This window comes from Rhinolophus ferrumequinum, chromosome 27 (assembly GCF_004115265.2).
Source record: "Rhinolophus ferrumequinum isolate MPI-CBG mRhiFer1 chromosome 27, mRhiFer1_v1.p, whole genome shotgun sequence".
NCBI classification, from domain to species: domain Eukaryota; kingdom Metazoa; phylum Chordata; class Mammalia; order Chiroptera; family Rhinolophidae; genus Rhinolophus; species Rhinolophus ferrumequinum.
The window spans coordinates 3,267,757-3,295,405 of NC_046310.1; the positions used below are offsets into that span (position 1 = coordinate 3,267,757).

The 27,649-nt window shown below is 39.7% G+C and overlaps 1 protein-coding gene across 5 annotated transcripts; it reads right to left on the reverse strand.

Annotated features, from left to right (window-relative positions):
• Positions 1-462: 462 nt before the first annotated feature.
• LOC117018464 (complement factor H-related protein 3-like) lies at positions 463-27,509 on the reverse strand. 5 transcript variants are annotated; one of them, XM_033099421.1, is made up of 12 exons: positions 27,340-27,498; positions 25,777-25,950; positions 23,792-23,986; positions 21,245-21,427; positions 19,983-20,159; positions 17,845-18,027; positions 6,177-6,371; positions 5,565-5,750; positions 3,578-3,760; positions 2,319-2,495; positions 1,930-2,112; positions 463-804 (listed from the first exon to the last, which is right to left on the reverse strand). In XM_033099421.1, the coding sequence occupies exons 1-12, from the start codon at positions 27,398-27,400 to the stop codon at positions 608-610; spliced, it is 2,094 nt and encodes a 697-aa protein (XP_032955312.1). In that variant the 5' UTR covers positions 27,401-27,498; the 3' UTR covers positions 463-607. The 5 variants fall into 5 exon arrangements, with proteins under 5 accessions (XP_032955312.1, XP_032955309.1, XP_032955313.1 ...); XM_033099418.1 differs by lacking the exons at positions 3,578-3,760; positions 6,177-6,371; positions 17,845-18,027; positions 19,983-20,159; positions 21,245-21,427 and having other exon boundaries at positions 27,340-27,501; XM_033099422.1 differs by lacking the exons at positions 3,578-3,760; positions 17,845-18,027; positions 19,983-20,159; ... (2 more) ...; positions 25,777-25,950; positions 27,340-27,498 and adding exons at positions 7,781-7,954; positions 9,358-9,536.
• Between the last annotated feature and the right edge of the window lie 140 nt (positions 27,510-27,649).

The following is a 27,649-nucleotide window of genomic DNA, read 5'->3' on the forward strand; positions in this document are numbered from 1 at the left end:
GCAACAATTTTTCTATAAGCAGGTATTTTAAGATTTAACATGATTTACTATTTTTGTCAACGGAAGAACAACTCTTCGACGTTGTAAACCAGTTCCAAGCGAACAAACGAAAACAGGATAAAAAATAAAAGTTCCCTGTATTCCTCACAATGCCATTTCTTCATCTAGAGATTCAGCCCCCGACCGCACTAAGGGAGTTTGTAATGTGATTGTTTTCACTTTCTATTTTAATATCTAATTTTATGATTGCACCATTTCCCCCAATAAATTCTAAGCTCGCTTATTTTGTTTGAATGTTTCAACACCTATTCAATACACAGAAAGCATATAATTACCATATTGCTGTGTTTAATGTATTGGTAAGTATTATCGTCTAATACTTGGGACTGGAAAATAACTATTGTCTTAGTACAAGTGTAAGGGATGATATAGTTTGTTTTAACGCATTTGTGGGAAGCTAAGTTGAACATTGAGACTACCACATCGTTTTTATTTTCTTTGAAATAAAGCAGGACGTAGCAGCAAGATATCAGAAGTTATCTTAGCAAGCTCTGAGAAGTAAGAGCGGTAGGTGGAAGGTGGCCGGATATGTGGGGTAACTGCTTCTTTATTCACATCTGGGGTACTCCACCACCCCTTCTTGACACACTGCTTGAAACGTTTGCTGTGATGTAGCTGCAGTGTGTCCCGATTTACACACAAATTCAATGAGATCCCCAGTTTTTGCGTAGTACGTTTTGTCCTCTTTCCCTTTTAACTGTATGTTATTTTTATTCATGCTTTGTTCAGATATTACACATGGATCTGAAAGAAAAACATAAATAAAAACAATAATCTTCCCTTTTTGGGACTAAGAAAACTTCAACCTAATGAATGTTTTCCTTAGATCTTGTACAGAAAGGACCATATAAGTGGGATAGATAGCTAGATAGAAAGACAGACAGACAGATAGATAGATAGGATGTATATGTGTATGGACAGTTGCATTTGAATAGAAGGCTGTTTATTAGAAATTTGTGGTTTTCTATAGTTCTCCCCCATTGTGGTCATAAGAGGAAAATATAAACATAGATTTAAAATAACAGAATGTGAATAAATGGGGAGTGTTTGAAGTCACTGTAGACTCTGAATTGAAAGAAGTAGATGATATATATATATATATATATGTATCTTCCGATATCAAAAGTTTTCAAGAAATCCTCAGTACATTCACATGTTGTTTATATCCAAAAAGATGTATCATCTGAGCTCTAGATATCGCTCTAAACATGTTCTAGAACTTTCTCAAGTTTACTATTGCAAACACAAATTTACCTACTTGAATGCTCAATGCTTCTTTCAATTCAGAGACTCAAAGTAAAGTCTTCCCTCTGTCATCGAACTGATTTTATGTCCTCAGATAATGATAATCGGTTCGTATTTGTAAAGCTCAGAAAAGGTAATGCTTGTGCTGTCACACAATCTTAAACTTCACAATCTCCTCAATCAAACTTGAGATTTAGAATTTACCTTTGAAATTCAACACGCATTTTTTCCTATGAAATCTGGTTTGGGACTATTCCTAGACTATTCTGACTTGGGTATATTGCTTTGCTCTTTGGTCCTGCCACTTCCAGGATTTGGAGCCCCGATTTTCTTAGATCTCGCCACGTAAATGGAGGATAATGATTAAGGTTTGATCCACAGTGAAGTCAGCTAATGTATCAGCATCTGAGTAGGTGCACGATCATGTTTCAAAGAAACTGTGTCATTTTCTACACTGGAATTTCCCAAGCTTATCACCTGGCACATCAGTTTTTGAATGTCAAGCTTTCAGCAGAACAGCAGTGTGTCAACACACTTTTAGAGTGAATCCATGACGACTGGACCAGACATGGACATGTGGCAAACATTATTTTCTCAGGGTGCAGAAGAATATTAACCACTTACCCATGCACTTTGGTGGTTCTGACCACGTTCCTTCATTACATGTTACGTATTTAGAACCCCGGAGTTGGTAGTAGGCCTGGCATTGATATTCAATTCTTGACCCTGGAGGATACACTGCTAATAGAAAGGAGGTGATGTCTCCATTGCTAATGGATGGAGGACGCCCACACATGTCTGTAGATTCTGGAAAACAGCAATTTATATGTTGAGGAAAAATCTATACTTTTATGGGAAACCGTCTATACAAAACTCCATATCTGAACCCTACACCTTGCATTTTCAACCTCGCGTCTTACAAATGTCCCAGATAAGGCACAGTCCAACCAGGACTACACACATATGTGCTTTTCAGCTCTTGACCAAGGAAGTGCCCGAATGAAAATACTTACTGTAGCATGTAGGCAAGTGGGTCCAGCCGTCCTCACCACAGACCATGGACGCTGTGCTTTTTCCATCTTGGTTTTCATATCCATCCAGGCATTTATAGTCTAGTGTGTCATTCACTCTGAACCGGGCACCAGTAATGACGGCTGTTGCATTCTCGAATACCGGCATGCCACAGTATTCTAAAGCCAAATGAACGTGATTCAGGGCATCAGACACTTTACCACGTCTGTGTATCCATTAAGCACCACTTTAAAATGCTCTGACAGTCAATGTTATTTTGTGCTGAAGAGTTATATAACATGGAAAAAAAAATGACAAAAGCAGTCCGTCCACTGTCAGACACAATATATGTATCTATGGGTACTTTCAATACCGATTTCAAAAAACGATGGAAGATTAAATTCTGAAGTTAGGCAATCAGAGTTCTCTACTACCCAACACACGTTCTCCTCAGGTATGTCTCTGGCTTAATGCCCTAGATTATAGACACTCTGGAAGCCAACAGGAAACTAATAGAGAACAATGTGATAACCGATATTCTAATTCTTCTTTCAGCAACTGTCAGATAAATATTTACTTTTACATGTTGGAGGATTAGGGGACCATCCAAAGTGGCAGCACTGAGATGAATCTGGTCCAACAGTCTGAAGTCTGTGGGACGGAGACCCCGCTCAGCACAGAGAGATCAGTTTTGTCTGGAAGCGCTTCTCTGTTCCCCTATCGAGGTGTCTGTGTAGGTTTTCTAAAGGAAATGAGTTTTCAGAAGAGCACCCAGCCTTTGGTGTCAGACATATGAATTCCACAGGTCACATTATTCCAGCATATAAATTACACAGGTGATATTATTCCACCATGAGACCCTCTGAATCCATACCTTCCCTGCAAAATGTTAACTTTTATGTCTAAGAAAAACACACTGATATAAAAGTCTGATCACCTAAAAACAGGTACAACAGGCAAATGATCTCAGCTAAAAACAAATGAGCTTACACCGACAGCCACAAAAGGCGCCTAACTAGTTACTAAGTCACAGGAGGCTGCACAGTGGAAAGAACTTAAGCTGAAACATGGACTGACTTCCCCCCCTGCTAGTAATTAATCTTAACAGGCAAAAAATTATATATATTACTCAACATTTTGTATCTCTTCAAATGAAACGACCTCAGCATACTCCCACCCACACCCCCAAAGAATGCAGATAAAAGAAACTTTTGTACGCTGGTAACCAGGACAATGAACACTAACATCGTGAATTATTTACTATTGCATGTGGGCTGAGTCGACCATCCATTTTGCTGACATGTAATCGACCCAGTGGTGTGACCATCTGCTGTCCCATATCCTTGTTTGCACTTATATTCTACTTGATTTTCTACAGGATATGTAAGATCTGATTCAGAAATAAATCCATTTGGAATTTCCAGGTCCGATTTTGAACATGTTTCTAAAAAGCAGGGAGCATAAGGAAAAGATAAGCATGTTATTCAATTAACATTTTCATAAGGACTGAAACAACATAACCATATAGAAATATGGAGTCATTTGTAAATGAAAACCTGGAAAAACCTAATCATCCAAGGTCTTGAGTCAGAGATGAAAAGCTATGAGTTCCATAAGGTAATTAATCAAGATACTTTATTAAAAAAAATTTTAGGAGCAAAGAAAGATTTAAAATACTCAGATTCCCTTGTTAGAAATTACTAGAAATCTGTGTATCTAATGGACCTGGAATCTTCCAGTTACCCAGAGCTCTCCTAGCAATGGGTCCTTTCATGCATTTTACTTTATATATTCTGAGGTTAGATCTTAAGTGTTCTCATCACAAGGAAAAAAATGAACTATGTGAGCTGACGGATATGGTCATTAGGGTGATCGTGGTGATCATTTCACAACGTATACATATATCAAATAGCAAGCTGTACACCTTAAACATACGCAATTCCTGTTGGTCAGTTATACACATTGAAGCTGAAAACAACAAATTTCAGAAAATAAAAATATGAGCAGAACTGAAATAGAAACAAACACGAGAGAGAACGTACATAGTTAAAAGGTGGTTTAATGAAGAAATTTACCAAACTGATAAATACCAGGCAAGAAGCGTGAAGAGAAACAAACTTCCAGGCATCAACAATGAGGAAACTGAATTAAATATATAAAAATAACCTTGTAAGGCTTGGGAAACACTCAAGGCCTAACGAAACTTATGGAGGGATAGAGGCAAATGATGTGAGCTGTATCCTCAAAGTGCCTTTATTTGGGGGATTTTTCCAGACTACAGCATTGGAGGAGAAAACCCTTGGCACACCAGAGTATGTCAATCATACTGAGTAAAGTACACAAGTGATCTCCCAGAAGTGGACATCACTAGAAGTTGAACGTAGAGAACCAGAGGAAGAAACTACGGAATGCAATGTATAGCTCAACGGATCTGCACAGAAATCACTAGATTCTTTGACTGAATATATCGCACTACAGTGCAGGGCACAACCCCATGAGAACGGGTAACTGCTAGAAGAAGAACCCACAAATCAAAGATTTCCAGAGCACACACAACCCTGGAAAACATTCCGATTTGATCAGAGTGGAAGGACCTCTTTAAACACCAGTCCTTAGTAGAGAGACCAGAAGAGGCCTCACTCATCCGCATTCTAAATAAACTCCTAGAGTAAAGGCGCCAGACCAGCCTTTGTAAAGTTTAGTTAAGAGCCTTGAAGGGGTCAAGTTGACCCATTACCCATTTAGCCTTCCAGAATGAAACGAAAGCCAGCAATCCCTATCCCCCATGATGAGCGCCTCGGGGAGGTAACCCAGGTGGCGGCCCTGTCCCTCTTGCTTCTTCATGGCCTCCACTCTTGGTGGCTTTTTCTGTGATGCTGTGCTGACACTTCCCTGCTAGATCCCCCGGCTCCCACAGGGATGCTCTATCCATGGTGACTGTCAACTTCGGCGCTCTTTGTGCCGAGGACAATAGAAACCATGACTGAGCCCCAGGCTGAAGTCACGTTATTCCTACGTGGACCCACTTTGTCATCATGAGCTGTATTTTTCACTAAGGTCTATCAGTAGGCTCATTTATTTTTCAACATATGCATCTGGAGTTCAGTGTATCCACTCACACACTTGGGAGAATAAACGCAAACAGGTGAACTGGCAGAAGAAGAAGCTGCCATGAACATTTTGCCAGTTATTGTGGGTGAGTCTTAGAAAATCACAGACATCCTGGGATCTCAGACGAGTTTACTTACTGACAGGGATGCATGTGGGAGGAGGGGACCAGCCATTCTCCGTACATGTCATTGAGGTCTGCTCATTGGGAAGGCTGTAGCCGGGATGGCACTCAACTCTTACAGTATCACCCTGGAAATAATCTTTATGATATTCTTCAGAACTTGGGGTATATCCATGTACCACATACCTGAAGAGACATCTTCCTAAGAATTACAAAATGATGAATAAAATCTCATAAATTTGTTCAACATGGTAAATTAAAAGTTATCTTTACAATATTTAAATTAGAATGCAAAAGCATCCAAATATGATATATAGCATAAGAAAAACTAAGCTGCTACCAAATGTTTCTTAAATAGAAAAATCAATACTCATATCATTTATTTGTAGTTTTATAATTAAAATGTGTAAATGAAATAGGTATACTCGTCAAGTCTCTATTTTTATCTCGTATGTTTTATTAATGAAGACTCCTCCTAAAAGGAGAACCTGTATTGGTCACTTGCTCATAGAACTCAGCCCTTGACCTTGTTTTCATCACACAAGGCTTACTTGTGTTGTCCTGTGTGTTTTTCACTTCTGCTCTTAGAAATATTTACACACTCACTATTATAAAGAGGTGTACGTACTGCGGCAGGGCACTGCTGGCGACCATCCTTCTCGTGTGCAAGTAATGTGATCCCAGAATGATCGTGAGTGAGTCACAAAGTTGTCATTACAGGAATAATAATACCACTTTCCTACAGCTGCTGGGAAGTATGGTTTATATCTATTTTCATTATGTAGGCTTCCATGTTTTATTTCAGGAAAAGCACAGGGTTGAACTGGCAATAAACACAAACAAACCAAAAAAACAGTGTGAATAATGTTTTGCCTTAATAAAAATCCATTGAGACAAATTATTTCATTGATGAGTCATATTTTCTCATTAACATAATTACACTTATTACATTAGATTTCTAGGACAATAAAAGTTATAACATTCAGATGACATAATGAGACTTGTTTTGTGATCATTTCACAATATATACAAATATTGAACCATTATGTTTTGCTCCTGAAACTAATACAATGTTATATGTCAATATTGTCTAAATAAATAAATAAATAAATAAATAAATAAATAAATAAGTGAATAATCCTTTTCCTCAAATTGTTCTGCACGTGGAGGGCAGTTTCATGGTGATAAACCTCTTCAAGGGTATCATACCTTCAAAATTCATTTGGACTCAGGCCCTGATATAACAATAAGGCCACTGACCTATTACTAGTGTCATTACACTTTTTGATTCATGGAATATCCAGCTTAAGTGTGGGCCACCTTTACAATGAACTGTGATGGATAAAGAAAAGGAATATGATTGTTGGGACAGAAAACAGTTGAAAGGGGCTAAAGAAACATCCCTGGAAATAAAATACCCCATTGAATTGAGTGGCATTTTGTGACAGGTGATGGCTTTAGAAAAATCCAGCGTCTTCAGCACTCCTCCCTCCTAAAAGGGAGCCTAACTGCCTCCCTTCCACACCCACCCCACACACCTGTACTGGACTCACTGACTCTCTTCTAGACCACGTATGACAGGTGACAGTGTGTGACCAGGTCACGAGAGGTGTGGAGGCTTCCTCCTCTCTCTCAGATCACTGGCTCTGGGGAACTGAGCCGCCAGTCAAGCATCCTATGGAGACCCGTGTGTTTAGGCCCTGAGGCTGCTGCCGAAATCCCCAGGAGGGAGCCGTCCTGGCAGCCGCCCTCCATGATGGCCGCCGAGGCCCATGTCCTGACTCAAGAGCCTGACTCTGACCTTGGCAGCTAAGCCACTCCCAAACTCCAGACCCAAGGAATTCTGAGGTGATAGAGGCTTCTTTTTTCAAGTCAATAATGTTTGAGGGAAAATTTGGTACACAGAAATAATTAACTAACATACTAGGTGGTAGATCATACTGGTCTTGCCAAGTGTTCATTCTGATAGTAGAAATATGTCATTTAGAGAAATATATAATGATATATACAAGTACCTACTTAACATCGAATAGCAAAAAATTAAAAGTTTTTCACTTACAATGATGTTTTTTTCCTACTTAGAATCGGTTACTTTGAAAAGCAAAGAATGTGGCTAAATCCTGGCTTTACAAAAGGCAAAGATTTGGACTTATTAAGTCCCCATTTTTTTTTTTGTTTCCGAGAAAGTAATTACAGAATTAAGAAGCAGGTGAATATAGGAAAGGTACTTACAGGTGCATCTTGGACGGGGCTCCCAGCCTACACTAGTGCATCTCACCGTATTTCCTCGGGTTGCAGGAGAAAAGCCGTTTTTACACTGGTATGTGATTACATTTTCAAGTCTGTATTTGGTCCTTTGAGGACTGTAGTTACCGTTTGGAATATAGGGAGGGTCACACGCAATTTCTGAAAAAGGATATGTGGATAAGGCCGTAATTAGTCTCCATGAAAATAATCAAATTCATGAAAACAAAGCAAGCAAATGTTATTTTTGTCCTTACCATGTGGCAAAATGGCATTAAATGAGCACAGCCTCATGTCCTTCCCCTATAGCACTGTATCCCTCGACCACATTTGTCCTCTGATGTGCTTATTTCCCCTGCACTCTTGAACCTCTTTTTCCCAAACCATCACATATATAATGATATTCTACATGTGGCAGTGATGTCATAATATCTCATTTCAACAGTTCTTCTCATTTCCCTCAAGTTCGTGGCCTCTGAAGTTCCCACAAGGACCATTTACAAATATTCTGAGTGTCTAACTTTCAGGCACCTGGTAGCATTGTCCCTCCCGGTCCATGAAGGATGGGTCCCAAGAGCTGCTCGCTGATACCAAAATCCGCGGATGCACAAGTCTGTCTTATGAGGGAGCTGGGGTCTGGGGAGCTTTCAATGGGTACACTCTGAAAGTTTTGTTGTTACTGTTGTTAGCGAAGGAAAAGGCCCCAATTAAATAATGTAGAAAACCCCACACGCAACATATTATGAAATGAAAAATGTACAGTGATGCACATTCTACTCATATCTGGTATTTAATGGGACACTATAAAACTCATTAGAGTGTTCAGTTAAGATAACTGGAAAATGAGAGGGCTGGATTATAAACTAAAATGACAGAAAATCATAATGAAGAATTCATAAATTTAATTATAGAACTGGTATTTTAAAAACTTTCAAGTTTCCAACATTTGTCCATGATATCAGTAAACAAGCTAAAATGTATTGGGATTACACTGGAAATTAAGACTATATTCCTTTTTTTTATATTCCATTTTTATTAATAGCAATATGTCTGTTGCATATAGCTAATTTTGTTAAATATTAATAATCGATAGTGATATTTATGACTTTTAAGAGCTTTATATATTAAAACACAGTAAACTGAATATATTTAAAATGTATGATCTGATGAGTTTTGACATAAGAACCTGTAAAATCATCGCCATAGGTTAAGATTATGAAGAATTCCATCGTTCTCCAAAGCTTTCCTGTGCTACAAATAAGAATCCCCCAAACACTGTGGAGTTATATTCAAGCTTTTCTGCGACACATTTTCATGTCAAGTTTTCATGAGCCTATTCACATGACTCCCTAATCAATAGGACTGGCTGTTCACGCTGTGGAACTCAGAAGACAGAAAACAATTGATCTTGTTTTCCCCTTAGGTGAATAGATGATAATTATCCCACTTCTGATAATACAGATTATTTGTACCGGGTGATTCATTCAAAAAATAAAGACAAATGAAAGAGGTAAGTTACACTTAAGAAGGAACTTGAATATTGCACTAGTTTCATTTCAGCTCACCTTCTGTGGGTGCCCCCAAGGACACCCCCACGGTGAGGGTGACACTGATCAGCAGCAGCATGTTCGCTCTTCCCAATGGTGTCCCAGGACAAGTTCCAGTCGTGCGGAGTGGGGCTTAAGTCCGCTGCACGATCAGGCATCAAGTGTGATTCTGAATTTAAGGGCTCTACCAGGAAGCTACTTTATTGAGGTCCTTTTGTAAATATCAAAGTTCAAAGAGTTTTATAAAAGCCTTTAATCCTCAACTGAGGGGATTAATGATTAACTACCAATGTGATTGCCAAGATGTCTAATGTAAGTGCTCATGCAACTAGTAAAAAATTGAACAATGAATGTATGAAATAAATGCTAAAGGCATGACACTAATGTAAACGAATGGAGGTAAGGCCCATGAAGAATAGATGAGAGAGATAGAAGCAACTGGCAAATGGTGTAAATTAATCTGTCTATATTAAATATTGGCATAAATTTAACAGGCCAATGATAAATAAGATAAAGTAGAATTGGATTAAAAGGAAAACCCAATTATATGCTGTTTCCAAAGACAGCCATTTAAATGTAAAAACCTGACACGTTGAAAGCAAAATGTTGAAAACTGTAAACCTTGTATGAACTCAGCAAACACAAGGTGGAGTGGTTATGGTAACATCAGATAAAACAAAATTCAAGAGAGACTTACAAGAGAATAATGAGAAGCTTTTAATAATAATACTGATAATAGTAATAATAAATTAATCCAGGTGATAATTTATTCAGATTCACAAAGGCAAGGATAAAAAAAGGCATGAAAATGGTAAGGAAAGACTTAAATATCAATCTGTCATTTAGAAAAACTTTAAGGCTTGCACAAAAAAGATCAACTAGTGCTAATACACAAAAGCATTTTCTTTATATTGGGAACAAACTTTGGAAAATGAAATTTTAAAACACAATATTATTCTTTATAAATATGAAAAAAACATGAAATATCACGGAATAAATTCAACAAAATATTTGAACATATCTACTCTGAAAATTGCAAAATATTGCTGAGAAAAAATTTAAAAGGCAAATGAAAGAAGAAATCCATCATGTTTATGGATTGGAACACTTACCAATCATTAAGATGCCAATTCTCCCCAATCAATTTATGCTTTGAACATGACCCAGAAAAATTCTTTTATTTAGCCAAAATAATTGATGACACCATTCAAAAATTCATATGGAAATGCAATCCTGAAAAAGAAAAAAACAGATTACTTATAATCCAGGATATCTAGATTTATAATAAAGTTATTCTATTTACCACAATGTGGAACTGTGATTAAAAGATGTGGTATATATTTCTTTTATTTTAAAAGATTTTATTGGGGAAGCAGAACAGGAGTTTATTGGGGAACAGTGTGTCCATCCAGGATTTTTTCCAAGTCATCATTTCAATAGTTGTGGAGGGCGCAGTTCAGATCCAGGGCCAGTTGTCATTAGTCGCAAGGGGCGGAACACACTAACCATCCCTTGTGGAAGTCGAACCCGCAACCCTGTGGCTGATAGCATAAGCTCTAACCAGCTGAGCCCTCAGACAACCCTAGAGCTCAGCTGCAGCTTGTCTTCATTCTAGTTGTGGAGGGCACAGCTCGCTGGTCCAGGTGGGAATTGAACTGGCCGCTCTGTTGCTCAGAGCTTGGGCTCTCACCACCTGAGCCACCAGTCCGAACCGCCCCTCCATTATTGTTAATTCAATATTTCCATCAATATTAAAAAATAGCAAGCACCCTAGGGATAAGAAGTCTACATTATAGTAGAGGATTAACATTATTGAATGTAGAAGAGACTTTTAGGAAGTCACTGATTGAAATGAGATGCTATAGTAGTTTTTATAAAGGGGGAGAGAAGAATAAAGGAGTCTTTTGCCTAAAAAGGGTAAAATTGGAGCATGTTCAAACCAAATAGGAATGGGTCAGTAAAGAAAGACAGGAGGTGGATATCGGGAAAATATGGAATAGCGATTGCAGAGGGTCCCTGGAAAAGTGAGAAGAGGTGGGCCCCAAGGCACAAGTAGCAAATGACTCTTCTCTGGGAGAAGGGGCTGGTTTTGTGGCTGGAATGAGGTGATTCATGTCAGATGGTTCTTATTTCTCTGTCCAGGAGGGGACGTCCCCTGCTGAGAATGGGGAAGGATCATGGGAAGAGAAGTTCAAGGACTGAAGAGACCAGAGAAAGTTGAGAAAGTCATGTAAAGAGTGAGTGAAATGACAGCAGACATGAAGGATTGCTTGACGCAGAAGCACATCCAGCAGGGTGATCTGGCCAACAGCAACTTGTTTCATTGCATTATCACTTCCATTAGATGTGTGAGGTGTGGAGGAGACGGTTACGATAGCGGCCATTGTGTTTTCAGAGAACTTTATGTTGTGAGATAACTGTCATCATGGTGGCGGTGAAAGCAAAGTTTGCTGAGGCCATTTGCCATCCTGTTGGTACAGGGACTGGAACAAAGATGAGTCCCTGACTGGGGGATCGCCCTGGGCTATCCGAAGATTTGAAGGCAGGGCGCTGCCTAGGTCTGGTGGAGACACTTTCATTTTCAAAAGCAAGTGAGGAATTCATAGATATCCTTGACCTTGATGTATGTATTACATCTGCTTATTTTTCTCTTGCTAATCTGTCTCACGTCTATTTGATTATTAGAGCAGCCAAAAGAATCTTGAGGGTAGAGGAAAATTTCTTCCTCCCCCACCTAAGCAATCAGATATATTTAATAAAAGGTGAACTTTGGGAATATATCTACATCACTGCATCATGCAGTGAGATTCAACAATTTAAGCTAACTTATTCTCAGGACCAAAGGATTAGATCAACGAAATAAGGAACAGTCTACTGGTTTACCTTCTGGAGGTGAAACTTTTATTAAAGTTTCAAACGCGGGAATGAAGAAGAACAAAAGTTTTGCCTTTGAGAATACTGACTTTTAAGCTGGTTGTTAAGAAACAAAAGACTCATAAAGAACCTTTGACCCTCCCCCTTTCCTACCTAAGAGATTCAGAGGGAAAGACCCGGTGTAGGAAGGGGACCTTGGCATAAACTCCTTCGCATAAGGCGGAAAGATGCCCAGTGGAGACTACTGATCACCCTTCCCCTGTGTCCCATTATTTTTTGGATTGCCTAACAATGTAACTTCTGTGAGTGGGACACTCTTCCTAGATTACCTGCAAAACACCCAATCTGACCTGTCTTTGGAAATTTTACACGTATGTGAATTCCCCGTGCACATGTTAAAATTCGATTTTACTTTACTAATCTGATTCTGTTATTTTAATGATTAGTTCAGCTAGAAGAAGTTGTTACCATAGGGAGAGAGAACAGGGCCACCTGGAGAACAGGGGGAGGAAAGGAAGAAAGATGTAAGGGGAAACAAAGAGACATCATGCCTAAGAAAAGGTGCAGCTACAGCTAAGTGTAAAGGATTCCAACACTATTAACATTCCAGTGGGAAAAATCTCCACCCCTTGTGTCCCCTTGACAGTTCCTACAAGGGAATCCCTCCTCCAATGAGAAGGAGTCGTCGCCCTGGCAATGCCCTGGCACCGCCCCGGGATCACCTGTCACTCACCCCTGAATATTCTGCGCCCTCATTCAAATATAATCCTTAATTTTCTTTGTTTGGACGCAGTCACTTTCGTATTGTGCCTGTCCACACCTGCATTTCGGGAATATATTTTCTTTCTTTTACTAAATCCTTGGCCTGCTTTCCTTTGTTCACGAGGCATTGTTCCTACATCCTGGAATGCCTTCCTGTCATGGCTCAGACCGGCTCTCCGATAACACACTTACAAGGTGAGAGCAAAAGAATTAACGTTTAAAGCCCTCACAGTATTGGAGAGCCTGCAAGGAGAATTACTAACTGGGGCACTGATAGCTCCTAGAAACCTCTGCAGCTGGGAGCTGAGGACCTCTGCCGGCAGAGGTAAGCGGTGTTTGTTTTTCCTGTCATCCTTCGCAGTCTATTTCTGTGGGGTTTGGGAGAATTTAGAAGTGCAGCGTGTCCTTCTCCTCTCTTCTACAAGTAGATTGGCAGGAAAAAATATTTCTGAAGCTAGTTTCTCGGGAGTAGCGACTCACAGGTTTTCGTTATTGAATCTTTCCTCCCAGAGGTGGTCATATTTGCATCTATGTCTCTTGTGCTGTTTCTCATGACAAGGAAATACCGCAGGGACAGAAAGCCTTTGGCTTCTTTGGTTCAGCTGTGAAAAGGTTAATTGGTTTGAGTAGCTGTCATGCAGGGACTCTGGTCCCGCTCCTCGCAGAAGAACACAGGACGTGGTGAGGCCAAAAAGGAACACCCACGGAGCCACAGATGGGGGAGACATACCACAATACTCTAGCTGGCGGCTGGGTTGGAGATTCTGGAAGCAGGAGCCGCAGAAGCCACAGGATCCGCAATCCACCGTCCACTGCTCCGCCAACCAACCAACAACCAACTCCTTAGCGTAGCCACGGCAGTTATATTAGTGGCTAGTGACGTAGCTAACTGATTACAGCTGATGGCCACCTAATAACCGAGCCAGCACCTTTCCACGTGAGGCCGAGAGCCTGGAAACTGCTCTCTGGCACTCTGTCCCCACAGGAAAATTTGGTACACAGATATAATTACCTAACATACTAGGTGGTAGATAATACTAGTCTTGCCAATGTTTTCATTCTGATAGTAGAAATATGTCATTTAGAGAAATGTGTAATAGCTATTAAAATCCTATCGTCAGTGGCCAGACTATGGATCCTTGAACTGGAAAAACTTCTAAATTGGAAAATGTGTTAGAGAACTCTCATTGACAAACGGCTGTTTTATTGGAACCTAGAAAAAGATCACATGTTTAATGCAAAGGGATACAAGGAAATTTAACTATTCTTCATCTTTTGAATTAGTTCTTCAGCTTCTTGTGCCTTATAGATGCTAATATCAACATCAGGTTTAAAAAAGGCAGAAGGGAAAATCAAGAGCTGTGTAAATTAAAAAAAAAAAGTTTATAGAGATACAAGATTATGAGAATTGGTATGTTGAAACAGGTTGTAAAGGACTTAATAACCGATCAGAAACTTGACAAAAATGGAAGCTGATTTTTCACTCTGATAGAAATGAGAAAGTCTTAGCATGTCCCCTGGGCCCTCTGCCACGTGGATCACAAATGTAAGCACAGCCCACAAGGGCCCGAGCCTGCTGAGCTAAATACAGGAAAAAAAATTGGAAAAGGGGCACTTTTATAAACACGGGCCTCCTTTGTCCAGCCTGGCTCCCCTTTTCCCTACCTCCTTAAAACTTGTGAAAGACAAATAAAAACCTGCGCACAAGCCCCTTAGCAGTACACAGGAAGACTCCAACCAGGAGCCTAACAAAACTTTACCTGCCACGTGTGTTCAGCTTTTCCTGAATTACCTGTAAATCTCCTGTATGTACATTTAAGATCTAAGAGCCCACTCCTACCCTTGTCAAAAATGTCGTATTTACCTGATTTTTCCTCACTGTCTTTGGAAATTAAATTTTTCGGAGCATTCTAGGTGTTCGTATATTACAGCTCCTGGTCTGTGTGTGCAGGATTGGATAGAAGTTAGAAGGGGTGCGAGTCCTTTTTCTCTTTCCTGAACTTAGATCGGCAGAATGAGTGGGTTTGGGCCTGGCAGTGCCTCACATTTTGTGGGAGACCTGGGACACCCTATCCCCCCCATCCTGACCAGCCGTGTGAGGAAGGTCTGTCTGTGCTTTCTCTCATTACCTTTGGGACCCTGCGGCTCTGGGAGGGCTGCGTCCTCTGCACTCCGTGTGGCGAGGCCTCCGCGTCCTGGCCTGAGCGGTAAAGAGGCTGGTTGGCCTGTCTCACTGTTTACATCGCACTGTCCAAGTCCAGACGATGGGCCCTTGGAATGGGAAACACTTTTGTTTATCCCAAGAGACACGCCGTCTGGTGACGTGGCTGCGGCCATGTTTAGTTTATCAAGAGAACCCAACCTCGTGACATGGCGGGGCCCACGGTTTTGTTTATCGTGAGAAACACACCCCTCTGGCGACGTGGCGGTGGCCATGGTTCATTTAGCCGAGAACCCCTCGCTCTCCGGACATGGTGGTGGCCACGTCTATCTCGTGAACCCCTGCCCGCCAGATTGTGCTGGCCATGTTTACCGCTGGAACCTCTGCTCTCGCGAGATTCTGGCGGCCATAGTGAGGGTCAGGGCTGGGGTCAGGAGTCAAGGGTCAAGCGTATCCATCTTTGGATTCTAAGGAATTCATAGGTATCTATTTCTTCATATAACAGAAAGATCAAAACACAGGAGATTATTACACGTTAAAACAGACTTCATTGGCACTCAGCGTAGTTCCTTCGGAGGAAAAATGGAGCAAATGGGAAATGTAAAAAGTCTAACCCAAACGGAGAGGTAGTTTGCCTGATAGACTTCTTCTGAAGTAGGAATTGGAGAGTAGTTATTAGACGAGGTTTCAATTTCACAGGGATTTTAATTTGGTTTTTATATGCTTTCTAAAGTACAGATGAGAAAATAAAAATTCAGTTGCTTTATTTACTTAGCAACAATTTTTCTATAAGCAGGTATTTTAAGATTTAACATGATTTACTATTTTTGTCAACGGAAGAACAACTCTTCGACGTTGTAAACCAGTTCCAAGCGAACAAACGAAAACAGGATAAAAAATAAAAGTTCCCTGTATTCCTCACAATGCCATTTCTTCATCTAGAGATTCAGCCCCTGACCGCACTAAGGGAGTTTGTAATGTGATTGTTTTCACTTTCTATTTTAATATCTAATTTTATGATTGCACCATTTCCCCCAATAAATTCTAAGCTCGCTTATTTTGTTTGAATGTTTCAACACCTATTCAATACACAGAAAGCATATAATTACCATATTGCTGTGTTTAATGTATTGGTAAGTATTATCGTCTAATACTTGGGACTGGAAAATAACTATTGTCTTAGTACAAGTGTAAGGGATGATATAGTTTGTTTTAACGCATTTGTGGGAAGCTAAGTTGAACATTGAGACTACCACATCGTTTTTATTTTCTTTGAAATAAAGCAGGACGTAGCAGCAAGATATCAGAAGTTATCTTAGCAAGCTCTGAGAAGTAAGAGCGGTAGGTGGAAGGTGGCCGGATATGTGGGGTAACTGCTTCTTTATTCACATCTGGGGTACTCCACCGCCCCTTCTTGACACACTGCTTGAAACGTTTGCTGTGATGTAGCTGCAGTGTGTCCCGATTTACACACAAATTCAATGAGATCCCCAGTTTTTGCATAGTACGTTTTGTCCTCTTTCCCTTTTAACTGTATGTTATTTTTATTCATGCTTTGTTCAGATATTACACATGGATCTGAAAGAAAAACATAAATAAAAACAATAATCTTCCCTTTTTGGGACTAAGAAAACTTCAACCTAATGAATGTTTTCCTTAGATCTTGTACAGAAAGGGCCATGTAAGTGGGATAGATAGCTAGATAGAAAGACAGACAGACAGACAGATAGATAGATAGATGTCTATGTGTATGGACAGCTGCATTTGAACAGAAGGCTGTTTATTAGAAATTTGTGGTTTTCTACAGTTCTCCCACATTGTGGCATAAGAGGAAAATACAAACATAGATTTAAAATAACAGAATGTGAATAAATGGGGAGTGTTTGAAGTCACTGTAGACTCTGAATTGAAAGAAGTAGATGATAGATATATGTATCTTCCAATATCAAAAGTTTTCAAGAGATCCTGAGTACATTCAGATGTTGTTTATATCCAAAAAGATGTATCATCTGAGCTCTAGATATTGCTCCAAACATATGATCTAGAACTTTTTCAAGTTTACTATTGCAAGCACAAATTTACCTTCTTGAATGTTCAATGCTTCTTTCAATTCAGAGACTCAAAATAAAGTCTTCCCTCTGTCATCGAACTGATTTTATGTCCTCAGAGAATGATAATCGGTTCATATTTGTAAAGCTCAGAAAAGGTAGTGCTTGTGCTGTCACACAATCTTAAACTTCAAAATCTCCTCAATCAAACTTGAGATTTAGAATTTACCTTTGAAATTCAACACGCGTTTTTCCTATGAAATCTGGTTTGGGGCTATTCCTAGACTATTCTGACTTGGGTATATTGCTTTGCTCTTTGGTCCTGCCACTTCCAGGATTTGGAGCCCCGATTTTCCTTAGATCTCGTGTAGAAAGGGCCACATAAACAGAGGCTAATAATTAAGGTTTGATCTACAGTGAAGTCAGCTAATGTATCAGCCTCTGAGTAGGTGCCCGCTCACGTTTCAAAGAAACTGTGTCATTGTCTACACTGGAATTTCCCAAGCTTATCACCTGGCACATCAGTTTTTGAATGTCAAGCTTTCAGCAGAAGAGCAGTGTGTGAACACACTTTTAGAGTGAATCCATGACGACTGGACCAGACATGGGCATGTGCCAAACATTATTTTCTCAGGGTGCAGAAGAATATTAACCACTTACCCATGCACTTTGGTGGTTCTGACCACGTTCCTTCATTACATGTTACGTATTTAGAACCCCGGAGTTGGTAGTAGGCCTGGCATTGATATTCAATTCTTGACCCTGGAGGATAAACTGCTAATAGAAAGGAGGTGATGTCTCCATTGCTAATGGATGGAGGACGCCCACACATGTCTGTAGATTCTGGAAAACAGCAATTTATATGTTGAGGGAAAATCTATACTTTTATGGGAAACTATCTATACAAACTCCATACCTGAACCCTATCTTGCATTTTAAACCTTGCGTCTTATTCTTAAAAGAAATCGAAGAAGACACAAAGAAATGGAAAGGCATTCCGTGCTCATGGATTGGAAGAATCAACATAGTTAAAATGGCCGTATTACCCAAAGCAATATACAGATTTAATGCAATCCCCATCAAAATTCCAATGGCATTTTTAAAAGAAATAGAACAAAAAATCATGAGATTTGTTTGGAACCTCAAAAGACCCCAAGTAGCCAAAGCAATCTTAAGAAAAAAGAACAATGCTGGAGGTATCACACTCCCTGACTTTAGCTTGTACTACAGGGCAACAATAATCAAAACAGCAGGGTATTGGCAGAAAAACAGACATGTAGACCAATGGACTAGAACTGAGAACCCAGAAATAAAATCACATAAATATGGACAGATAATTTTTGACGAAGAAGTAAAAAACATACAGTGGAGAGAAGACAGCCTCTTCAATAAATGGTGCTGGTAGAATTGGAAAGCCACGTGCAAAAGAATGAAACTTGACTGTACCAAAATTAATTCAAAATGGATCAAAGGCTTAAGCATAAGACCTGAAACAATAAACTGTACAGAAGAAAACATACATACTAAACTTATGGACCTTGGGTTCAAAGAGCATTTTATGAATTTGACTCCAAAGGCAAGGGAAGTAAAAGCTAAAATAAACGAATGGGACTATTTCAAACTTAAAAGCTTCTGCACAGCAAAAGAAACCATCAACAAAATAAAGAGGCAGCCAACTGAATGGTAGAAGATTTTTGCAAACAGTGCCTATGATAAGGGCCTAATATCCAAAATATACAAGGAACTCATGCAACTCAACAACAAAAAAACAAACAACCCAAATGAAAAATGGGTATAGGACCTGAAGAGACATTTCTCTAAAGAGGACATACAAATGGCAAATAGACATATGAAAAAAATGCTCCACATCACTAATCATCAGAGAAATTCAAATAAAAACCACAATGAGATATCATCTCACCCCAGTTAAAATGGCTATCATCAGCCAGACAGATAGTAACAAGTGTTGGAGAGGCTGTGGAGAAAAAGGAACCCTTATACACTGTTGGCGGGAATGCAGACTGGTGCAGCTGCTATGGAAGGCAGTGTGGAGGTTCCTCAAAAAATTATGAATAGAATTACCATATGACCCAGCAATCCCTCTCCTGGGTATCTACCCCCAAAATCTGAAAACATTTATACATAAAGACATGTGTGCTCCAGTGTTCATTGCAGCTTTATTTACAGTGGCCAAGACATGGAAACAATCAAAATGTCCTTCGATAGATGAATGGATAAAAAAGTTGTGGTATATATACACAGTGGAATACTACTCGGAGGTAAGAAAAGATGATATAGGAACATTTGTGACAACATGGATGGATCTTGAGATTATATGCTAAGCGAAATACGTCAGACAGAAAAAGCAGAGAACCAGATGATTTCACTGATATGTGGTATATAAACCAAAAACAACAAAAGAACAAGACAAACAAATGAGAAACAAAAACTCATAGACACAGACAATAGTTTAGTGGTTACCAGAGAGTAAGGGGGGAGGGGGGTGGGAGATGAGGGTAAGGGGGATCAAATATATGGTTATGGAAGGAGAACTGACTCTGGGTGGTGAACACACAATGGGATTTATAGATGATGTAATACAGAATTGTACACCTGAAATCTATGTAACTTTACTAACAATTGTCACCCCAATAAACTTTAATTAAATAAACAAACACAACATGAAATAAAACCTCGTGTCTTAAAAATGTCCCAGATAAAGCACAGTCCAACCAGGACTACACACATATGTGCTTTTCAACTCTTGACCAAGGAAGTGCCCGAATAAAATTACTTACTGTAGCATTTAGGCAAGTGGGTCCAGCCATTCTCACCACAGACCATGGACGCTGTGCTTTTTCCATCTTGGTTTTCATATCCGTCCAGGCATTTATAGTCCAGTGTGTCATTCACTCTGAACCGGGCACCAGTAATGACGGCTGTGGCATTCTCGAATACCGGCATGCCACAGTATTCTAAAGCCAAATGAACGTGATTCAGGGCATCAGACACTTTACCACGTCTGTGTATCCATTAAGCACCACTTTAAAATGCTCTGACAGTCAATGTTATTTTGTGCTGAAGAGTTATATACCATGGAAAAAAAAAATGACAAAAGCAGTCCGTCCACTGTCAGACACAATATATGTATCTATGGGTACTTTCAATACCGATTTCAAAAAACGATGGAAGATTAAATTCTGAAGTTAGGCAATCAGAGTTCTCTACTACCCAACACACGTTCTCCTCAGGTATGTCTCTGGCTTAATGCCCTAGATCATAGACACTCTGGAAGCCAATAGGAAACTAATAGAGAACAACAACGTCATAACCAATATTCTAATTTTTGTTTCAGCAACTGTCAGATAAATATTTACTTTTAATGTTGGAGGATTAAGGGACCATCCAAAGTGGCAGCAGTGAGATGAATCTGGTCCAACAGTCTGAAGTCTGTGGGACGGAGACCCCACGCAGCACAGAGCGATCTGTTCTGTCTGGAAGCGCTTCTCTTTGCCCCTAACAAGGTGTCTGTGTAGGTTTTCTAAAGGAAATGAGTTTTCAGAAGAGCCACCCAGCCTTCGGTGTCAGACATATGAATTCCACAGGTGACATTATTCCAGCATATAAATTACACAGGTGATATTATTCCACCATGAGACCCTCTGAATCCATACCTTCCCTGCAAAATGTTAACTTTTATGTCTAAGAAAAACACACTGATATAAAAGTCTGATCACCTAAAAACAGGTACAACAGGCAAATGATCTCAGCTAAAAACAAATGAGTTTACACCGACAGCCACAAAAGGCGCCTAACTAGTTACTAAGTCACAGGATGCTGCACAGTGGAGAGAACTTAAACGGAAAGATGGACTGACTTCCCCCCCTGCTGGTAATTAAACTTAACAGTCGAAAAAAGAAAAACGTATACTTTCTCAAAATTCTATCTTCAAATGAAACCACCTCAGCTTACTCCCCCCACAACCCCAAAAATTCAGATAAAGGAAACTTTTGTATAGCAGTCACCAGGACAATGAACACTAACATCGTGAATTATTTACTAATGCATGTGGGCTGAGCTGACCATCCACTTTGTTGACATGTAATCAACCCTGTGGTTTGACCATCTGCTGTCACATATCCTTGTTTGCACTTATATTGTACTTGTTTTTGTACAGGATATGTAGGATCTGATTCAGAAATAAATCCATTTGGAATTTCTAGGTCTGATTTTGAACATGTTTCTAAAAGGCAAAGAGCATAAGGAAAAGATAAGCATGTATTCAATAAACATTTTTATAAGCACTCAAACAACATAACCAGATAGAAAACATGGAGTCATTTGTAAATGAAAACCTGGAAAAACCTAATCATCCAAGGTCTTGTGTCAGAGAAGATAAGCTATAAATTTCCAAAGGTATTAAATCATTTTTATTAAAAAATTTTTTTGGAGCAAAGCAAGGTTCAAAATACTCAGAATCCCTTCTATGAAATTACTAGAAACCTGTGTATCCAATGGACCTGGAATCCTCCAGCTGCCCAGGTCTCCTAACAATGGGTCCTTTTATGCATTTTGCTTTAAATATTCTGAGGCTAGATCTTATGTGTTCTCATCACATGGAAAAAAGTAAACTATGTGAGCTGACGGTTATGGTAATTAGAGTGATGATGGTGATTATTTCATAACGTACACATATATCAAAATAGCAAGCTGTACACCTTAAACGTACGCAATTCCTATTGGTCATTATACCCCATTAAAGCTGAAAACAACACATTTCAAAATATAAAAATATGAGCAGAGGGACCAGCCCGGTGGCTCAGGCGGTTGGAGCTCCGTGCTCCTAACTCCGAAGGCTGCCGGTTCGATTCCCACATGGGCCAGTGGGCTCTCAACCACAAGGTTGCCAGTTCAATTCCTAGAGTCCTGCAAGGGATGGTGGGCTCTGTCCCCTGCAACTAAGATTGAATACGGCGGCACCTTGAGCTGAGGTGCATCCCGGATGGCTCAGTTGGTTGGAGCACATCCTCTCAACCACAAGGTTGCAGGTTCGACTCCCGCAAGGGATGGTGGTCTCCCGCCCTGCAACTAGCAACGGCATCTGGACCAGGAGCTGAGCTGCGCCCTCCACAACTAAGACTGAAAGGAACAACTTGAAGCTGAACGGCACCCTCCACAACTAAGATTGAAAGGACAATAAGTTGATTTGGAAAAAAAAAAAAAGTCCTGGAAGTACACACTATTCCCCAATAAAGTCCTGTTCCCCTTCCCCAATAAAAATAAATAAATAAATGAATAAATAAATAAATAAAAGATAAAAACTTAAAAAAAATATGAGCAGAAATCAAGTAGAAACAAACACTAGCAAAAATGTACATAGTTAAAAGGTGGTTCATTGAAGAAATTTACTAAATTGTTCAATCCAGGCCAGAAGAGTGAAGAGAAACAGAAAGTTCCAGCCATAAACAATGAGGAAACTGAATTAAACATGTGAAAAGAACCTTGGGAGGCTTGAGGAAACACTCAGGGCCTAATGAAAATTCTGGAGGGATAGAAGCAAATGATGTGAACTCAAAGTGACTTTTTGATGGGGCAATTTTCCAGACTACAACACTAGAAGAGAAAACCCTTGGCATACCAGAGTATGTCAATCATACTGAATAAAATACACAAAAATCAGCATCCCACAGGGATGCTCTATCCATGGTGACTGTCAACTTCAGTGCTTTTTGTGCTGAGGACAATAGAAACTGTGACTGAGCCCCAGGCCGATGTCACGTTATTCCTACATGGACCCACTTTGTCATCGTGAGCTGTGATTTTGACTAAGGTCTCTCAGTAGGCTCATTTATTTTTCAACATACGCATCCGGAGTTCAGGGTATCCACTCATACACTTGGGAGAATAAAAGCAAACAGGTGAACTGGCGGAAGAAGAAGCTTCCATGAACACTTTGCCACAGTTTTTACAGGTGAGTCTTAGAAAATCACAGACATCCTGGGATCTCACATGAGTTAACTTACTGACAATGCATCTGGGACGAGGGGACCAGCCATTCTCTGTACATGTCATTGAGGTCTGCTCATTGGGAAGGCTGTAGCCGGGATGGCACTCAACGCTTACAGATTCACCCTGGAAATATTCTTCATAATTTGCGGTACATCCATGTACCACAGAACTGAAGATACATTTTCCTAAGAATTACAAAATGTAAATGAAAAACTCATAAATTTGTTCAAGATAGTAAATTAAAAGCTATCTTTACAATATTTAAATTAGAATGCAAAAGCATCCAAATATAACATATAGCATAAGAAAAACTAAGCTACTACCGAATGTTTCTTAAATAGAAAAATCAATGTTTGATATCATTTGTGTGTAGGTTTTATAATTAAAATGAAATAGGTATTCTCATCAAGTCTCCATTTTTATCTCTGATGTTATATTAATGAAGACTCCTCATAAAAGGAGAACCTATATTGGTCATTTGCTCATAGAACTCAGCACTTGACCTTATTTTCATCACACAAAGCTTACTTGTGTTCTCCTGTGTTTCTCCACTGTTAGAAATATTTACACACGCACTATTATAAAGAGGTGTACGTACTGCGGCAGGGCACTGCTGGCGACCATCCTTCTCGTGTGCAAGTAATGCGGCCCCAGAATGATCCTGAGTGAGTCACAAAGTTATCATTACAGGAATAGTCATACCATTTTCCTACAGGTACTGTGTTCTCTCTGTCTGCAGTATGTAGGTGTCCATGTTTTATTTTGGGAAATTCACAGGGCTTCACTTGCAATACTAAAAAAACAAATAAACAGTATGAATAATGTTTTTCCTCAATAAAAATCCAATGAGAGACAAATTGTTTCATTGAATAATATTGTCATACTAACATAATTAATTTCATTGCATTAGGATTTCTAGGACAAATTATAAAATTCAGATGATGTAAATAAGACTTATTTTGTGATCATTTCAGAACATATACAAATATTTAATCACTGTTTTATACCGACACTAATATAACATTGTATGTCAATTTTATCTAAATAAATACATGAACAGTCCTTTTCCTCAAATTGTTCTGTACGTGGAGGTCTGATTCATGGTGATAATAGCCACCTCTTCAAGGGTATCATACTTTCAAAATTCATTTGGACTTGGGCCCTGAAATAACACTGAGACCACTGACCTATAACTTGTGTCATTACATTTTTGATTCATGGAATATCCAGCGTTAAGTGTGGGCAACCTTTACAATGAACTGTGATGGATAAAGAAAAGGAATATTATTGTCAGGCCAGAAAACACTTGAAAGAGGGCTAAAGAAACATCCCTAGAAATAAAATACCCTGTTGAATTGAGAGGCATTTTGTGACAGGTGATGGCTTTAGAAAGTTCCAGTGTCTTCAGCACTCCTCCCTCCTAAAAGTGAGCCTAACTTCCCTCCACCTGCCTATACTGGACTCAGTGACTCTCTTCTGTGCCCCATATGGCTGACGTGACAGTGTGTGACCAGGTCACGAGAGGTGTGGAGGCTTCCTCCTCTTTCTCAGATCACTGGCTCTGGGGAATTGAGTTGCCAGTCAAGCATCCTATGGAGACCTGTGTGTTTAGGCCTTGAGGCTGCAGCCAAAAGCCCCAGGAGGGAGCCGTCCTGGCAGCCGCCCTCCATGATGGCCGCCGAGGCCCACGTCCTGACTCAAGAGCCTGACTCTGACCTTGGCAGCAAAGCCACTCCCAAATTCCAAGTCAGGGGACTCTGAGGTATGGAGTCTAGTAGTTTCAAGTCAATTTGTTTTAGGGAAATGTCATGCAGGGACTCATGTGGGGTCTCTGGTCCTGCTCCCCACATAAGAACGCAGGACTTGGTGAAGCCAGAAAGGAACACCCACAGAGCCATAGATAGGGGAGTCATATCACTATATTCTCGCTGGTGGCTGGGTGAGACACATGAAGTAGGATCCACACGATCCGCAATCCACAGACCACTTCCCTCCCAAACAACCCCCTTGCTAGCTGCAACCCACCATCCCCTTTTCTCCCTGCCAACCAATCAACCAACCAACCAACCAACCAACCAACCAACCAACCAACCAACCAACACAGTCACGGCAGTTATCAGTAGATAATTGGCTAATTGGTTACAGCTGATTGCCATCCAGTCACAGTTGATGGTCATTTACTATCCAAGCCAGCACCTTTCCACGTGAGACCGAGAGCCTGGAAACTCGTCTCTGGCACTCTGTCCTCACAGGAAAATTTGGCACACAGAAATAATTAACTAACATGCTAGGTTGTAGGTAATACTAGTCTTGCAGATGTTTTCATTCTGAGAGTAGAATTATATCATTTAGAGAAATATAGAATGATGTACACAAGCACCTATTTAATATCAAATACCAAAAATTTAAAAGTTTTTCACTTCCAATGATGTTTTTTTCTACGTAGAATTGGCTACTTTGAATGCCTCTAAATCCTGGCTTTTCATAAGGCAAATATTCAGACTTACGAGGTCCCCATTATTTGTGTTTCAGAGAAAGTAATTTCAGAATTAAGAAGCAGGTGAAGATATGACTGAAACTTACAGGTGCACCTTGGACGGGGCTCCCAGCCTGTATTAGTGCATCTTGCTATCATTCTTTTGGTTGCAGGATAAAAGCCTTCTTTACAATGGTATATGATTATATCTGTAAGTGTGTATTTGGTCTTCTCAGGAATGTAGTTACCATTCAGGATAAATGGACGGTCACATGTAATTTCTGAAAAAGGATATGTGGATAAGGCCGTAATCACTCCCCAGGAAAATAATCAAGTACATGGAAATAAAGAAAGCAGATGTTATTTTTGTCCTTGTCATGTGACAAAGTGGCATTAAATGAGCACAGCCTCATGTCCTTCCCCTATAGCACTATATCCCTCAACCACATTTTCCTCTGATGTATCTGTGTCCCCTGCACTCTTGAATCCCCTTTCTCCAAACCACCACATATATTGTGATATTCCACACATGGCATTGACGTCATAATATCTCACTTCCACTGTTCTTCTCTCTTCCCTCAAGTTCCTGGACTTCTGAAGTTCTCACAAGGACGGTTTACAAGTATTCTGAGTGTCTAACTTTCAGGCACCTGGTAGGATTGACCCTCCCAGTCCATGAAGGATGGGTCGCAGGAGCTGCTCGCTGATACCAAAATCTGCGGATGCACAAGTCTTTCTTATTGGGGAGCTGGGGTCTGGGAAGCTTTCAGTGGGTACACTCTGGAAGCTTTCTTGTGTTGTTATTGTTAGGGAAGGAAACTACCCCAATTAAATAATGTACAAACCCCCACATTCAACAAATTATGAAATGAAAAATGTACAGTGATGCATATTCCAGTCATATATAGTATTTAATGGGTTCACAATAAAGCTCATTAGAGTGTTCAGTTAGGAGAACTGGAAAACGAGAGGATTGGATTATAAACTAAAATGACAGACAGAAAATCGTAATGAAGAATTTGTAAATTTAATTATAAAAGTGATTTTTAAAAAAACTTTCAAATTTTCAACATTTGTACATGATCTCAGAAAACAAATGAAAATGTCTTGGGATTACACTGGAAATTAAGAATATATTCCATTTTTTATTAAAAGATATGTCTCTTGCATATGCTCATTTTGTTAAATATTAATAATTAATAGTGATGTTAATGACCTTTAAGCACTTTATAAAGAAATAAACAAAACAACTGAATATATTTAAAATGTATGATCTGATGAGTTTTGCCATAAGAACCCATAAAATCATCACCATATGTAAGATTATGAAGAATTCCATCGCTGTCCAAAGCTTTCCTGTGCTACAAATAAGAATCCCCCAAACACTGTGGAGTGATAATCAAGTTTTTCTGCGACACATTTTCATGTCAAGTTTTCATGAGCCTATTCACATGACTCCCTAATCAATAGGACTGGCTGTTCACGCTGTGGAACTCAGAAGACAGAAAACAATTGATTTTGTTTTCCCCTTAGGTGAACAGGTGATAATTATCCCACATCTAATAATACAGATTATTTGTACCAGTTGATTCATTCAAAAAATAAAGACAAATGAAAGAGGTAAGTTACACTTAAGAAGGAACTTGCATACTGCAGTAGTTTCAGCTCACCTTGTGCGGGAGCCCCCAAGGACACCCCCACGGTGAGGGTGACACTGATCAGCAGCAGCATGTTTGCTCTTCCCAATGGTGTCCCAGGACAAGTTCCAGTCGTGCGGAGTGGGGCTTAAGTCCGCTGCACGATCAGGCATCAAGTGTGATTCTGAATTTAAGGGCTCTATCAGGAAGCTACTTTAATGAGGTCAGTTAGTAAACATCAAAGTTCAAAGAGTTTTGCAATATTCCTCAATTCCTGTTAATGACTTCAAAATCACTTCTGGACCTGTTTTCCTGATAGTTACTTGTACGACTTTCTTTAGGG

Bases quoted from the DNA above. Each gene is read 5' to 3' on its own strand.
- LOC117018464 (XM_033099421.1), bottom strand. From the start codon at position 27,400: ATGCTGCTGCTGATCAGTGTCACCCTCACCGTGGGGGTGTCCTTGGGG. The intron at 21,428-23,791 runs GTACGTACACCT...TTTGCCTTTTAG, and splicing joins GCCAGCAGTGCCCTGCCGCA to AAACATGTTCAAAATCAGAC. The intron at 6,372-17,844 runs GTAAGTGGTTAA...GTTTATTGCCAG, and splicing joins AGAACCACCAAAGTGCATGG to TTCAACCCTGTGCTTTTCCT.